The sequence below is a fragment of the Primulina eburnea genome, chromosome 3 (assembly GCF_022965805.1).
Source record: "Primulina eburnea isolate SZY01 chromosome 3, ASM2296580v1, whole genome shotgun sequence".
Classification (NCBI taxonomy): domain Eukaryota; kingdom Viridiplantae; phylum Streptophyta; class Magnoliopsida; order Lamiales; family Gesneriaceae; genus Primulina; species Primulina eburnea.
Genome location: NC_133103.1, coordinates 4,332,873 through 4,346,727, shown reverse-complemented (window position 1 = coordinate 4,346,727; position 13,855 = coordinate 4,332,873). Strand labels below are relative to the sequence as shown.

At 32.4% G+C, this 13,855-nt stretch overlaps 2 protein-coding genes across 2 annotated transcripts; both read right to left on the bottom strand.

Annotated features, from left to right (window-relative positions):
* Positions 1-8,603: 8,603 nt before the first annotated feature.
* Positions 8,604-11,180, bottom strand: LOC140828046 (GDSL esterase/lipase At5g03610-like). Its single transcript, XM_073191016.1, has 5 exons — positions 10,934-11,180; positions 10,629-10,838; positions 9,532-9,806; positions 9,043-9,349; positions 8,604-8,932 (listed from the first exon to the last, which is right to left on the bottom strand). The coding sequence occupies exons 1-5, from the start codon at positions 11,058-11,060 to the stop codon at positions 8,721-8,723; spliced, it is 1,131 nt and encodes a 376-aa protein (XP_073047117.1). The 5' UTR covers positions 11,061-11,180; the 3' UTR covers positions 8,604-8,720.
* Positions 11,181-12,613: 1,433 nt separating this feature from the next.
* On the bottom strand, positions 12,614-13,397 carry LOC140825535 (uncharacterized). The gene has a single exon (XM_073187376.1). It carries the CDS (start codon positions 13,187-13,189, stop codon positions 12,854-12,856), a length of 336 nt encoding a protein of 111 aa, XP_073043477.1. The 5' UTR covers positions 13,190-13,397; the 3' UTR covers positions 12,614-12,853.
* Between the last annotated feature and the right edge of the window lie 458 nt (positions 13,398-13,855).

Sequence of the window (13,855 nt, the reverse complement as noted above, 5' to 3'; positions counted from 1 at the left end):
CAGTAGTGGAAAGAAGAGTGACGGAGTAGGAGAAATGAAAGAAATGAAATGGGGAAAAAATAAGAGAAGATGTATTTCTCCTATAAGCCGAAGAAAATGTACTTCACCCAAAGATAAATACTATCACATAATAATAGAAAATAGGTAAATTATTTTTCTTAAAACAAAAATTCATACCAAATTCTGCATTTTCGAAAAATAACTAAATTCAAACTCACACCCCCTCCCCTGCAGTATGATTTGAACATGCTAAACACAAAACCCATGATTTGAATCGATTATTCAATTAAGACATGTCACAAACGCAAGTTTTTTGTATAGACCATGATGCATCAATTTGGACCACAAAATTAGAAGCAAAACCTGGTTATCAATCAAAAAGGAGAAAAACATGGCTGTCAGACCCAGGATGCGGCATCGACGAAATCCTCGAACTCATTAATTGTTAAATTTTCTAAGCTTCGAACGTACATTATTTCTAAAAAAAAAAACAGTCTATATTTTTATTACAAAATCCAAATTTGATCTTTACAATTCACAACTTGAAATAGCAACGGGACATACAAATTTTCAATCATAAAAAGCAAAAAATATCATCACTAAACATCTTGAAACTGTAACAACATCACAAATATTTCATCAACTTACGTCAGTCGCAAACTAACTTTGTTTGTTCATGGTTCTCGACTTCATTCTCGCTCTTATTCTCTAGAAGAGGTGGGTCGGTGAGTGATATGGACGTTACTCATGAGTAAGTGGATGAGAGAAAATAATATCTTCTCGTTTTAAAAATATTTTAAACATTATTGACAAAATATTTTTGAACAAGAAGAGTCATAAATAGACATCATGAATTATATCAAATATCAAATGCACTAAACTAAATTATGATCCTCATGGCTAAATTGATATCAAACTTCTCTATATTGGCATGATTAGAAATCAGAAATCAGAAATCTACGTATCCGACCATAGGTTAATAATTTCGTTCAATGCCAAAATCAGGGATCAAAATTAAAATTTTCAGAAATTTCACATGGTTTAAAACAATATGAAATTTCAGATTTTTTTTGTATCACAAAATTTCAGCTTTTTTCAAGAAATGTCTTCAAAAGTTGCAGAGAAAGTGTCATATCCCACCTATCAAATCTTCTTCCTCGTGGACTAGCTTAGCCTAAACTAGAAGGATAATGAGGTATGAATTGAATAGCAAAGTTTGTGTGGAAACTTTTTATGTGAGCTTGAGAAATATTTTGAGAGTATTTATAGAGAGGTTATACATGGGGTATTAAGTCTAGAAATTATGAAATTTTTATAATTGTCATATCTTCTAAATAAATTTTCAAATAATGGTTGTGTATTTCTATCATTATTCCTTTCGTTAGTGCATACAACGACCATTTGCATTATTGCAACCTCTAGTAAATTTGGGTGTCTCGCAATGGATGTCTATATATTTATATTGAAAAAATATTTTAAACTTTATTTTATTCATTTTTTAAAAATATAAATGTCTTGTATTCAACTAAAGTTAAAATGTACTGCTAAACGCAGTCCGGATCCTTTCAACAAATAACATGTATAAAACACAAAATCATGTATTTGGTGGTCCTATATTTTATAGGTTTTTCCCATTTCAGTCTTAGTACACTAATGAAGTAATATGCATTTTTTTTTACCAATTTTACTCATTTTTCAATGAAGTATTGATGTTACGACTCGCGCTGAGAAATGATGACTGTCATCGAGAATTACTAGCGTGACATTAGACATTGGTGGCTTGCCTGATGTTGCACCCCAGTGGAAAATAGTTAAAATTAAGAAAAAAAATTAAACTATTTTATTAAAACCGTAAATTGATCGACGATATGACAAAAAATATATACGTAATTGTAGGGACTACAAATATATTCCCCCAACGTTCCGCTCAAATTAACTAAAGAATCAAGAATAACGAACGCCTAGCTGAAAAGAATATATATATATATATATATATATATATATATATATATATATATATATATATATATATATATATATATATATATATATATATATATAAGCAAAAAACAAAGATTGCTAAAGTACGTACCCACCATAGAGAAGCGGAAAATATATTTAGACAACTGAGTGAATTATAGATCTATTTTGCACTTCGTTAACGTGTAGAAAATAGAGTAATTCAAACATATATATAAATCAAAGAAAAGGGAGGTAAATTCATAATTAGTGTAGTAACAGTACTAATGAATTTAGATTCACATTTATTTTCATGCTATTTATTTTTTCTTAAAAAAATAGTTTTAATGTGGTCCAATATGTGATTATCATTATCCAACCAAGTGTTCACGAGTGACGATAGATCTGAGAGAGATCGATGTATCCGACTGGGAGAAATCGAATGTTAACTTTGGAGGTATCATTCGTTAAGCGCTTGGCCTTGAATGTTTATTAATAGAGCTTAAGTAAAATTTTAGCTTTAATTTTGAGGAATCTGATAGCGGTGGGCTTTTGATCTTTTTTGATCCCACGCAATGATTTTTGTACCCTAGTTTTTTAGGACCACTATCACAAATTTTTCACCTCAATCGGCATCTACGAGTTTATAAAAATTTAAATCCAGAGAAAAAAAAATTACTTGTATAGAAATCTTTGCTGATTTGTAGCATATTCAGACCTGCGTACGTCTAATTGTTAGTCCAATTTCTACTTTTCTAATTAAGAATGTTTTCTTAGCAGGAACACGTACATTTTTACCATAAGGAAATAATTGATAAAAAAAAATAAGAAAATATATTTTTTGGTTTACTAATTTGTCCAATTTTATATATCGTACGTGATAATATATAAGATTTCCAAAAATAACTTGGGACATTTATATATACGTATCGTACGTGATAATACATAAGATTCCCAAAAATAACGTGGGACATTTTCTTCCTTAGCATTTATTTTCATCGTACGCTTTTTTCATTGCAGATCTAAATAAGAGTCGGAGAAATTAACTCTTACTATTACTCTTTGCGACGACACCTAAAATGTTGAATTCCTGCCCTGGAAAAAAAAAAAAAGATTAAATATTGGAGATTTTATTTTGTAACACAGAATAAAAATAATGGAGCTACATCATACATGTTGGAAACAGGCAAGGATTCAGGAGGTGTCGGTAGCTTATAATTAACATATGTGAAACACATGAACACATTGTCTTGAAACATGTGGCGTTAAAGTTTTTTGTTTTTGTTTTTTACATTTTTAAAAGGTATTAATGGGAAATAATATACTTTTCATGTCTTTCATATTTGTTTTATGATGATGTTAAAGTTAGTTACTCTGAATACCTCAAATTTGATAATATAATACGTATAAATTTTATATATAACTTAGATATTTATTATTTTGATATAGTAATTAAAAAAAACCCACGATAATGAAAGTTGTCGGCCACCCCCGTTGTAATTAACAGTGGCTCATAATTCATTTTGGAAATCAAAAGATACATATAAGTTTTTATTCCATAAGGTACGTTAGTTGATCCATCAACATTTTTGGGAGAGGTGGTTGTTATGTCCTGTCTTATGTAATTTATCGAGAAAATTTAAGTTTTAAGCTCCAAGTTAAATTAAAAAAATTCTTTAAATTCTTAAATAAATAATCTTTTATTTAATTTCCCCTTAAAACTTTAAAAGATATATTAAAAAAGAACTAAAAACGAAAAAATATACTCCCATTATATTTCAAACTTTATGTCCATTTTTCGGAATATCAACCCACACGTTTAGTTTAGAATATTGGAACCAGACATTCAACGCATAGATGCGAAGGTCCACATAATATTGTGGTGATCGTCAAGTACCTAGTTCCTTAATCCCTAATTATTGTCGTGTTCAACGACATAAATAATTACATTATAATTTTGAAATAATTTTATATTTTTATTCAATATTATATTATATTATATAGCATACCTAATATGATGTGGGTTACTTGATATATAAGCGTGAGCATTCGGTCGATTCGGTTAACAATCGAAGCGAATCAACAATAACTAAATCGAACCGAAATATTTAGCCGTAACCGAAATGACCGAATTAATTTTCAAAAAAAATTGTGATTTAACTTTAATTATATATGTAATTTTTCTTGAACACTACAATCTGCACAAATACATAAAACATAAAATCATACACAACACAAATGTATAAGTTTTGTTTGAACACAATTAATCAATGTTTTTTTTTATATATAAAATAACATAACATGGCCACAAAAAATACAGATAAATCTAGTTCCATTAAGGAGATTCAACAAAAAAATTGGTCAGGAAACAGGGCACTGAATGCATCAAAATATCAAGTTTCTTTCAACTTGCACAGATCTTGAAGATGGGTGGGCGGCGTCTCGACCGGTGACGAAAGATGGTGAGCGGCGAATGAAGTCAAGAGTGGACAATATAGAGAAGTGAGAACGAGAAGTCAAGAGTGGACAACAGAGAAGTGAGAACGAGAAAGCCAATGCGTTTAGAATTTGATTACAATTAGGGTTGATTTTAAAATAAAAAATTAAAAAATATATATAAATTGATAAATAATAAAAAATTATTAAATAATAGTATTTATTATCGGTTAATTCGGTTAACCAATTTCAAAATTTTGAAAACCGTAACCGAACCAAATTAACCGATATAACCGAATTTGTTTTAATTTGAAAACAGAATTTCCGAAATAATTTAATCGAATTTCCGAATTGGCTCGACATCTTACAGTTTCTTATTTATGATTATGAGTATTATTATTTTAATTAAGTCTCTCTTTTTAAAGAATTTTTAGTCTATTTCTTTAATAATAATTAGTAATATTAATCTTTGTGATTGATTTTCATCATGTTCGCATTTATCATTTTACAAATCTTGTGTATCTGGAAATGAAACTCCACCTGAATTTTGAATTAATGGTAGAAATCTTGTATTCTTAGTTAATCTTGCGATTGTTTATGAGATAAAAGAAAATGAAAAATCAAGGGGAAACCGTGGCTAATATTGAAGGGTTTATTTATTAATTGGATCAGATAAATTGGTTTCTTGAAAGCCAAAGAAGCTATGGATCGATCAGGGCTAACATGCAATCAAATCCTTAATTCTGTTGTTCTAACATGTAAAAACTTCATCAAAATATTAAACTCATGATATTCAAATTAATACAATCTGCGCCTCAGGTTGCTCCCGATTGATGATCAAGTTTTAATCCGAAAAGGCTTGTTTCTGCCTTTCCTGGAATCATTCTGACACATTTTGTAAGCTAATCCTATAATGTGGCGGATTCGGTATTTTTTTAGGTATTTCTTGGTATGATTTATTCCTTACACTGATGACATATTTGTCATTGTAAATGCTTGGAAAAGTGGCATTCAGGCAATGTTAGAGAATCGTTTCCGTTCGTTATTTGTTTGTTTCTTTGGAAATCTCGCATTGACGCTATACATAAAAAAAAATTAAGATGAATTTCGAACAAGATTCTAAAAAGCTTGAAGCTTCCCGAAGTGTGGATGTTGAACTCCAAGCTTTTCGAGTTTAAACGAGATTAGCACGGACTTAAGCGTGAAAACGCGTTTTTTATATTCAGTATAATTGTAATTATCTCAAACCAATAAATATATAAAATAATACATAAATATGATAAATTTAGGTCTGATACATTAATTTTTATATTTATAAAAAAAAAATCTCAAAATTAAAACCTTTATTTGTGAGAACCGTAATTTTTCAACTTTTATTTTATTTATTCATGTATAAGGAAATTAAGATATTAGACCCTTGAAATAATTGAGAAAATAAGGGAAATCCTTGTATTAGAAATCTTATTATTGAGAATCTCAATTACCATGTCAATAAGAGGTATACCAAGGCATGCAAATTTCGAAATTGGGGAAGAGGGATTTACAAGATTGAGGTATCCTACAATATCTAAAGAATTAAGGCATGCTATGGCAATCAAATTTTCGAGATCCTCCTAAGAATATATATGCCTAGATTGTGATGCATGGATGCATGGAAATTTCAAGGAAAAGTGGAGCCAAATCATCAAATTGTGCACAAAATCCTTGACTTAGCTAGCATATATTTTCGAAAATAATCTAGGGCTAGGGACAAAGGAATGAATCTCTCAAATTGGTAGTAAATAAACTCACCATGGAATGATGTCTTGGGAAAGAAAATCGGGAGAATATTGAGTGCAAAATGTGAGATCTTAATGCCATGTTTAGCCCCACCATTCCCCACCTATAAATACTCCACCATACCTAGCCTCCCTACCTCATATTTTCGAGAACCCATAGCTACAATTTTCGAAAATTCAGCAGACCCCCCTAGCCGAAATATTGCACAAAAACCGTCCAAGGAACTAAGCCGAAGCGCTGCCCGAGTGAGGAACACGAAGCGATCCACTTTTCAAAGCCAAGCACCTACTTTTTCGCACCAATATTTATTGTAAGTGGGCTTGTTTTTAACTTTAAAAATTCGGATTTGTCTATGCATATTTTCGATTTTTACAAGAAAATAAATAGTCGAGTACAATATTCTTTCTACTCCTTTCTTGTATTGTCATGCGATTTTAAAAGCACTGTGAGGATTCAACTGTATACGGGTGGGAATCCCAACCACGACGTACCCTTACGCGGTGGGGGACATAACCGCTATACGGCCTCGCCCCCTTAGAGGAGTAACAATTAGGGACTGACGTCAGTAAACCGTAGAAGGTAGATGAGTCGCAGTGCTGTGTCAATGTTATGCATGTTTATGAAATAGGTATGCGAGTCATGATTTATGATTTCGAAATTTATGCATGTTGTCTCTATTGTGCTCGATTTTCCCCCATTTACTGAGTATTCCCAAGTACTCACCCCCTTACAACCCTTCCAAGATAAGCCCGAAGAACAGGTCGAGGACGAGGAGTCCGAACAATTCTGGGGATGGTGATGATTCAAGAGTCTAGATAGAGTTTAAGTTTATTATTGTTATTATGCAGTACATTCATTTTCCTATTATTAAAACAAAATTCTCAAATTAAAACTTTATTTGTTTTACAACTAGTACTACATTAAAAATTATAAAATATTGTCAAATCATTGTAAGACATGCTTAATCATAATTAAAATTAAAAATAAACATCTAAACTATAAACCTAATTTATTGTTTTAAAAATAAAAGATATACCTTCAAAATAAAAAATTTAAAAAATAAACATATACGACTAATTATACTTAAACATATTTAATTAAACGTTTTAATTACACTTCATTCAAGTTTGACCGCTTTCTCGGACGTATGTTTTTAGAACACTGCTTTCGAACAAGTCAAACCCAGCCTGACCCGGGGAATTTTTTTTAAAGTGCCTTTGTTTTCTGTCGGACGTCATGTCAAACCAATTACTTTACAGGTGCTTTTGTGGATCTCTTCGGTCCATTACTTTTTAAAGTTCGAATTCTGGAAAACGCGAATGAACATTGCATTAGATTAACGATCATGACTCCTCGTATCGTCCCAAATGATATTCAAATTTATATAATATTTATTGGTCAAATTGGTGTGAATTTATATTGGTGTGTATGCTACACTTGACTATAACTTTACGTTGATTTATACCGACATATATATATATATATATATATATATATATGGAGAAAACATCATTGATGCCGCATCTTATTCGTGAACCAAATAATTGTTTTTCCCCTTAAACACCAACAGTTTATTTGATACCACGATCCGGCTTAAATAAATCCAACCCGAGCTGTACGACCAGACTAAATCCGAATAATTTTTGACACAAATCTGACCCGATAAGTACCCAAATCTCATCTTATTAAACTTCTCTACCGGCCTAGCTAATTTAGTGAGTGATTACCATTTTATAAATTTATATCCCTTGTCTTGTTGTAACTGTCGAAAGAGACAGATATCTAGGATAAACAATGGGTTGATTCTCGGGCTAGGACAGTCTCTCAGATTTCATTTCGATGCTTTAATTCTATACTTCCGATGTATTTTATTTCCTGGTAGATAGAGGTGCAATGTCATTTGGATCGGAGTATGTTTTGTGGAGGGAGGAACGTGTCGTGTATGTTTTACAGAATAAATAGTAGACTAGTTTGCAATAGTAAATATTATAATATTATTGGTCGTAGACTCGTTTAACTTATATTTTGTTTATCCATTGTCCATCAATTCAAGGTCGACAAATCTGTATTTTTTTTTATTTCTGTCTTTTTTTTTCACTGGAATTTTACTTTACATGGGCTCAGTTTCCTTAATTTCCGTTCCTTTCGTCTCACAGGACGTGGATTAAAGTCCAATAAAGCCTATATCTATCTCTTCATTAAAATTCAAAGATATTTACTCGGTTACAATTAGAGAGAAGTGAGGGAAATAGCTTCACTCTCTCGCATCATCACCATATATAACTAAATGTTTTGGATCTTTCTCTTTTCTTCCTCCGCTCCACCGCTGCTACCAACGCCGCCCTTTCTTCCCGGTTTTTTATGTTCGATTTGATATTGAGGATAGAATAATATCTTTTAGATCGTAATTCGAGTTTAGCATTCTTATTATTCAAACTTTGATTTGAACAAGCTGGTAGTTATTTGAATCAATTCACAACCATGAATTAATATTAGAAAAAATAATTTGAACGTATATAAATATAAATCATGCATAATTGCAAAACTTAAATAAATTGTTCGAGACTAGATTTCAACGTTGTGTAGACCGCACGCCATCCGGCCTGAGTTGGATGCGACGAATCCCAGAAGAATGCAGATTTGGGATCGCTGCAAACTGTGTACAATTTCGTGCCTTTCTCATCCACACTGCCACAGAAACATCCTGCGCATGTGCCCACGCAGCAGGGCTTCAATGGAGATTTAAATTTCAACCTCTCTGCTTTGCAATAACAAAATTTTATAAGATGATCCATTGGACATGTAAGAATCTAATTTCAAACATAAATACATAAAGAACATAATATGTGCATGAGATTAATTTAAAACCTTTCAAATCGGTCTTCTGATAGAGAACGGTCGTGAAAGAGTCGTAGAGATCAAGAACAAATATGTTGGATCGTTTAGTGTCGTTATTCAACTTTGCGACTGCTTGGTGCAACAAGAGATTGTGCAATTGGACGGCGGTGTTCTGTGTAGCGTTGCATTGTTGGAACGAAGTCAGCTGAGTCGCGCGAGGGAGACAGCCCAACGGCTGCAACGCGGTCACCACTATTTTCCTTGCTCCGAGTTCGGTAATTCGTTTTAGGTTCACAGCTAGTTGGTTCACCACTCGAGGGATAAAGGCTTGTAAACCCTGAGTAGGTGCAAATAACAAACAATGTTATGAGATGTAAACCCAGCGTTGATGATGAGTTGAAAGACTAAAATCAAAAAGTTGGTCGAAATTTTCAAACATAAAATAATCCCGACAGCAGATATTATTGAGAACTGAAACTCAACCAACTCATTATTATAAACGACGCGTAATAACTTTACCTGGATAGTGCCCCCGTTCTGCAGAAAAGCACCATAATCATTCCCTGCAAGAGAGACTAGAACAACAGACGAATGCAAATCCCATTTTGTGTACAGCGATTCATTCATGAGATTCTCAAAGAAATCGATCTGAGCGGTCATGTTTGGTAGCAAATCCCACAACGTATCGAACACACCGCTTCCCCCGTACGCGAAGTTCATCCCATACCGCAGCTTTTTGGCCCCGATTTTCCTCCATGCGTAGGCTACTGGAGTCTTCAGTCCTAAGGATTTCGCTGTGCAAATATAATCTTTTTATTAAAAATAGAATTAGACGTGCATGTGCATGTCTGAAAATAATCAAACGTAAATCAACTACGTACGTACATGACTGTTATATTAATTTCTAGCCGACATTCAATTTTTGATTTATGATAATTGAATGTTTAGTGCTTGCAACTTCAACCAAACTGTAAAATTATAAATTACTACACGTATAATGGATCATACTGCCAGCTTAATTAATTAGTAGTCGCTTTTCCCGATAATTCGGTGTATGTGGAAAAGTAGTATCATTTAAATGCAAACTGAAAAGTCATTGTCATTTAAATGCATTAGGTTGGGAGACGCATAATTAATCATTACCATATACAACTGACAAATTAATTGAAGTCTAATTAGGTTGGCTGGCTAGATTGTTACTTATGATATATTCAAATATTAAAAAAAATTGGAAGCCGGCCCGTCCATAACTTCTAAAATATAGGAAGAATTAAATATTTGAATTTCAGCTAACTCACACTAATTTCACGACCACAATTTTTTGTGTGCATTTAATTTGTTGAAAAATTCTAAATTTTCCATTTAATTAGCTTATATTCTACTCGTGTATATACTTGAAATAAAGTTATCCACCAACCAATGCTTATGCTAGATTTTATTTATTATTTTTTTGGGTTTCGTTATAAAGTGCACAACCAGCCCACCAATCCTAATAAAAGAGAAAATTAAAGCAAAAGAAAAAATGACACCAAATAATGCTACGAATGTTATCATGTCACATCTTTGTTACGGCAAGTCAATATATAATCGTATTAATCAATTATTTTCTCGCATACCGAAGTAATCAGTGAGAATCAGGCCGTCGGAAAACCGGCCGGCGGGCTTCCCCGGGAAAGTGATTCCGTAGGGTACCTTCCACGAGCTAGCTAATGCTTTTCTGACGTTACCTGTATCTGCATACGAGTCTCCGAACACAAACAGCTTTGTGGGTCTGAAGACATAATCTCCACCGCCGTCGTGGTGGTGGTGAGCTGAACCTTGTGCTCCTACACACATTATATCACACGAAAAAATCAACATCAAAGAAAAAAGCATGCATCAAACTTGTATCATAAATAATTAATCAAATCGAATTTCGTACCTGAGGTTATGAGAGAGCAGCAGCAGAAGAAGGAGATTATTATAGCAGAGAGCTCCATTAAAGAGAATGTTAGGTACGTACGTAGAACTGTGAAGAAGAAAAAAGATTGTTGGATGAAATGGATCATTTTACATGACAACCGTATATATTATACACAAACTGAATTAAATAATTAAGTTATACAAGAAATTTATTTTGGAAAAAATAAAATATTTAATGGTTTCTCATTCTAGTAATGAATATGAAAACATCAAGGAGCTGCTCTAAAGTTAACAAGTTTGGTCAAATTTGGTTTCTCACTTAGTTGACCGAACTGGTGGAGTGGAAAAAGTTTAGAAGGTCGATGAATTATAAAATATATATTTTATTATTTAATTTATGGAATACGTGTATATGTCTTACTCTATAAATATATTTTATTATTAATAATATACATATATATATACATACATACATATATATATATATATGAAATTCGTCGCACATTATATTCGAAAGTAGGAAGGTGATTAATTTATGTATTAAATTGGGAATAGTTAAATTCATACACCATACATGGGTACAAAACAATACGTGTACATAACATATAATATATATATATATATATATATATATATATATATATATATATTATGTTTGACGTTTGTTGGTGGATACTCATGGATGACTTAGGCATATCAAATTATATATTTATATTTATATATTATGTTTGACGTTTGTTGGTGGATACTCATGGATGACTTAGGTATATATATATATATACACGAGTGATAAATTCCAAAAGGTATCAAAAGAAGGATTCATTCTGGCTGTCAACTTTTTAATGGTAATTTCAGTATGGAAGACTTTAATGATCATTGATCTGCACATGCACTTGGTCGATAATATATAAATGTGTAACGAATAAGATCACAATAAGTGAATAAAAATTTGTTATAGATTTGCTGGTTTTTACCGTTTATAATTAATTATGGAGCAGTTGATTTCTGATTTCCTTGTTATTGTTCTTGAAATATAGCTTCGAAATTGCAAGGAGATATTTATAATGGTTAAAGTACATACATACATACATATATATATATATATATATATATATATATATATATATGAAGACTAAAGATTCCATATTTATAGTGTATGAGAATGAATTGGTCAAGTAAGTCTAGTTTGTGTTTACACGAGGTCGAGTTGTTTTGAGGGAACCCACACGTACGCGTGCGGCCATCTTGATAAACACGTCCACAAAACCCCCGTCCATATCCCATCGACATCTTCAAAATGGGGCCATCTTGTAAATTGATTAAAAAAATTTAAATAAGGGAATTAAAGCAAATATATGGAAATTTTATGATTTTTGAAATGTCAAAGTTTCATTATTAATCTCTCTTTTTTTGGGGGGGTCAAGTTTTCATTATTTAGAACCAATAATTTGTACAGTTTGCACATGAGCAAACGTTAGATTAACAGGATAGTTGACTTTTGTCCATATATCATCTAGAAATTTGATCCAAATACCACAATTTTCGATGAATTGGAATGAAAAATGGACATGTTTTTTGGCAACTTGGATTATTACTTTATATCATTCATTATATGTGTTATATATGCTCCACACAAAATATAAAAAATTAATAGAAACATATTTATTTATTTTTAACTGGGTCACCAAATGAATGCTTGTTTGCTTCTCTCATTCAAAGCTTTTGAACTTCATATGCTACTTGTCTACGCCTAAGGCGGCCCAAATAGTTGGGCCTCTCAGGCCCTAGTCCAGTAATAATTATCTCTTTAAAATTAGAGAAGGTTGATTACAAAGAGATCATATTCGACTCAAATCCATTTGAAATACAATACACAAGCTCCCTCCGATCAAATTTTCCTTTCACGAAAAAGTGAGCTCTCTTGTGTAACTTGGTGTAATTAACTTTTAAGCGGTGTACCTTTTAAAGGCGTGATCTTGATAACCAGACCCGGGAACACATCATCCGGGTCATGAATATGCGGGTTCTCCTCAACTATATATGGATCCCCACACTTTTCGCTTATAGTCTGCAGTGTCTCCCCTTCTCTAACGACGTAAATTTCATCGCATGGCCTCCCCAACAATACGTCGTACTCCGGGGATTCTTGAGCCAAAAGCTCCCCTCCTTCGCTCGACTCAAACCTGCTCGATATCAACATTAATGCAACCAACAACGAACCAGACCACCAAATTCCCTCTGCAAATGCCACCAACGAAGAATTTTCTCTAGACATGGTTGGCTCTGAGATTGAGCAATGAAAAACCGTCGTTCCGATATAATTCTCGTGTTTTGTTTCTATAATTTTCCGACTTTTGGTGTATGTGTTGAGAGTTGGAGTTCTTGTACATATATATAGGACTCTTGGACTGCTTCATTAAGTGCGTTCGGTACCTGTCAATTAGAGAAATCCAATTGAACAGTTAATGAGAAGGAAATTGTGGTTTTTCGGCATAAATTTTGTTTAAAGATGTTCAAATTTTATTGAAGTTTTAAATTTAAAGAGTTCAGATTTGAATCATAGTCGGCGTGTGTACTTGGTAGTAAGTTAAGTGTCCTAATTCTTGACCATTTCCAATTCCCTATCTTCTGACTTAAGGATTAAGATTAGTGATTCAAGCGTTGAGAATTAAAACTGCAAGAAGTCAAAGGCGTTGACTGAAGTGAATTTATTAGTCATCTTATATACATACAGGTAGTGGTGGAGCAAATAATTAAATCAATATTGGTCAAATGAGCTTCTCTTTATTTCTTCCACTTACTTTAGGCTTACGTACCGGTGACTCTTACGCTTTGCCCCAAATTACTGTATTCTTCCGTTTCAAAATAAAGCAAATATACGTTTCCTTCCCCGAGAATTCATTTGATTCTGGAGTTTGGCAAGCTCGAAACTGCTAAGCTA

What these genes read in the sequence shown, in the direction of transcription:
- LOC140828046 (XM_073191016.1), bottom strand. Translation starts at nt 11,060, where the DNA reads ATGATCCATTTCATCCAACAATCTTTTTTCTTCTTCACAGTTCTACGT. An exon ending in GATTCTCACTGATTACTTCG is followed by an intron (nt 9,807 to 10,628) that starts GTATGCGAGAAA and finishes ATATTTGCACAG; the next exon opens with CGAAATCCTTAGGACTGAAG. An exon ending in TCAGAAGACCGATTTGAAAG is followed by an intron (nt 8,933 to 9,042) that starts GTTTTAAATTAA and finishes ATTGCAAAGCAG; the next exon opens with AGAGGTTGAAATTTAAATCT.
- LOC140825535 (XM_073187376.1), bottom strand. Translation starts at nt 13,189, where the DNA reads ATGTCTAGAGAAAATTCTTCGTTGGTGGCATTTGCAGAGGGAATTTGG.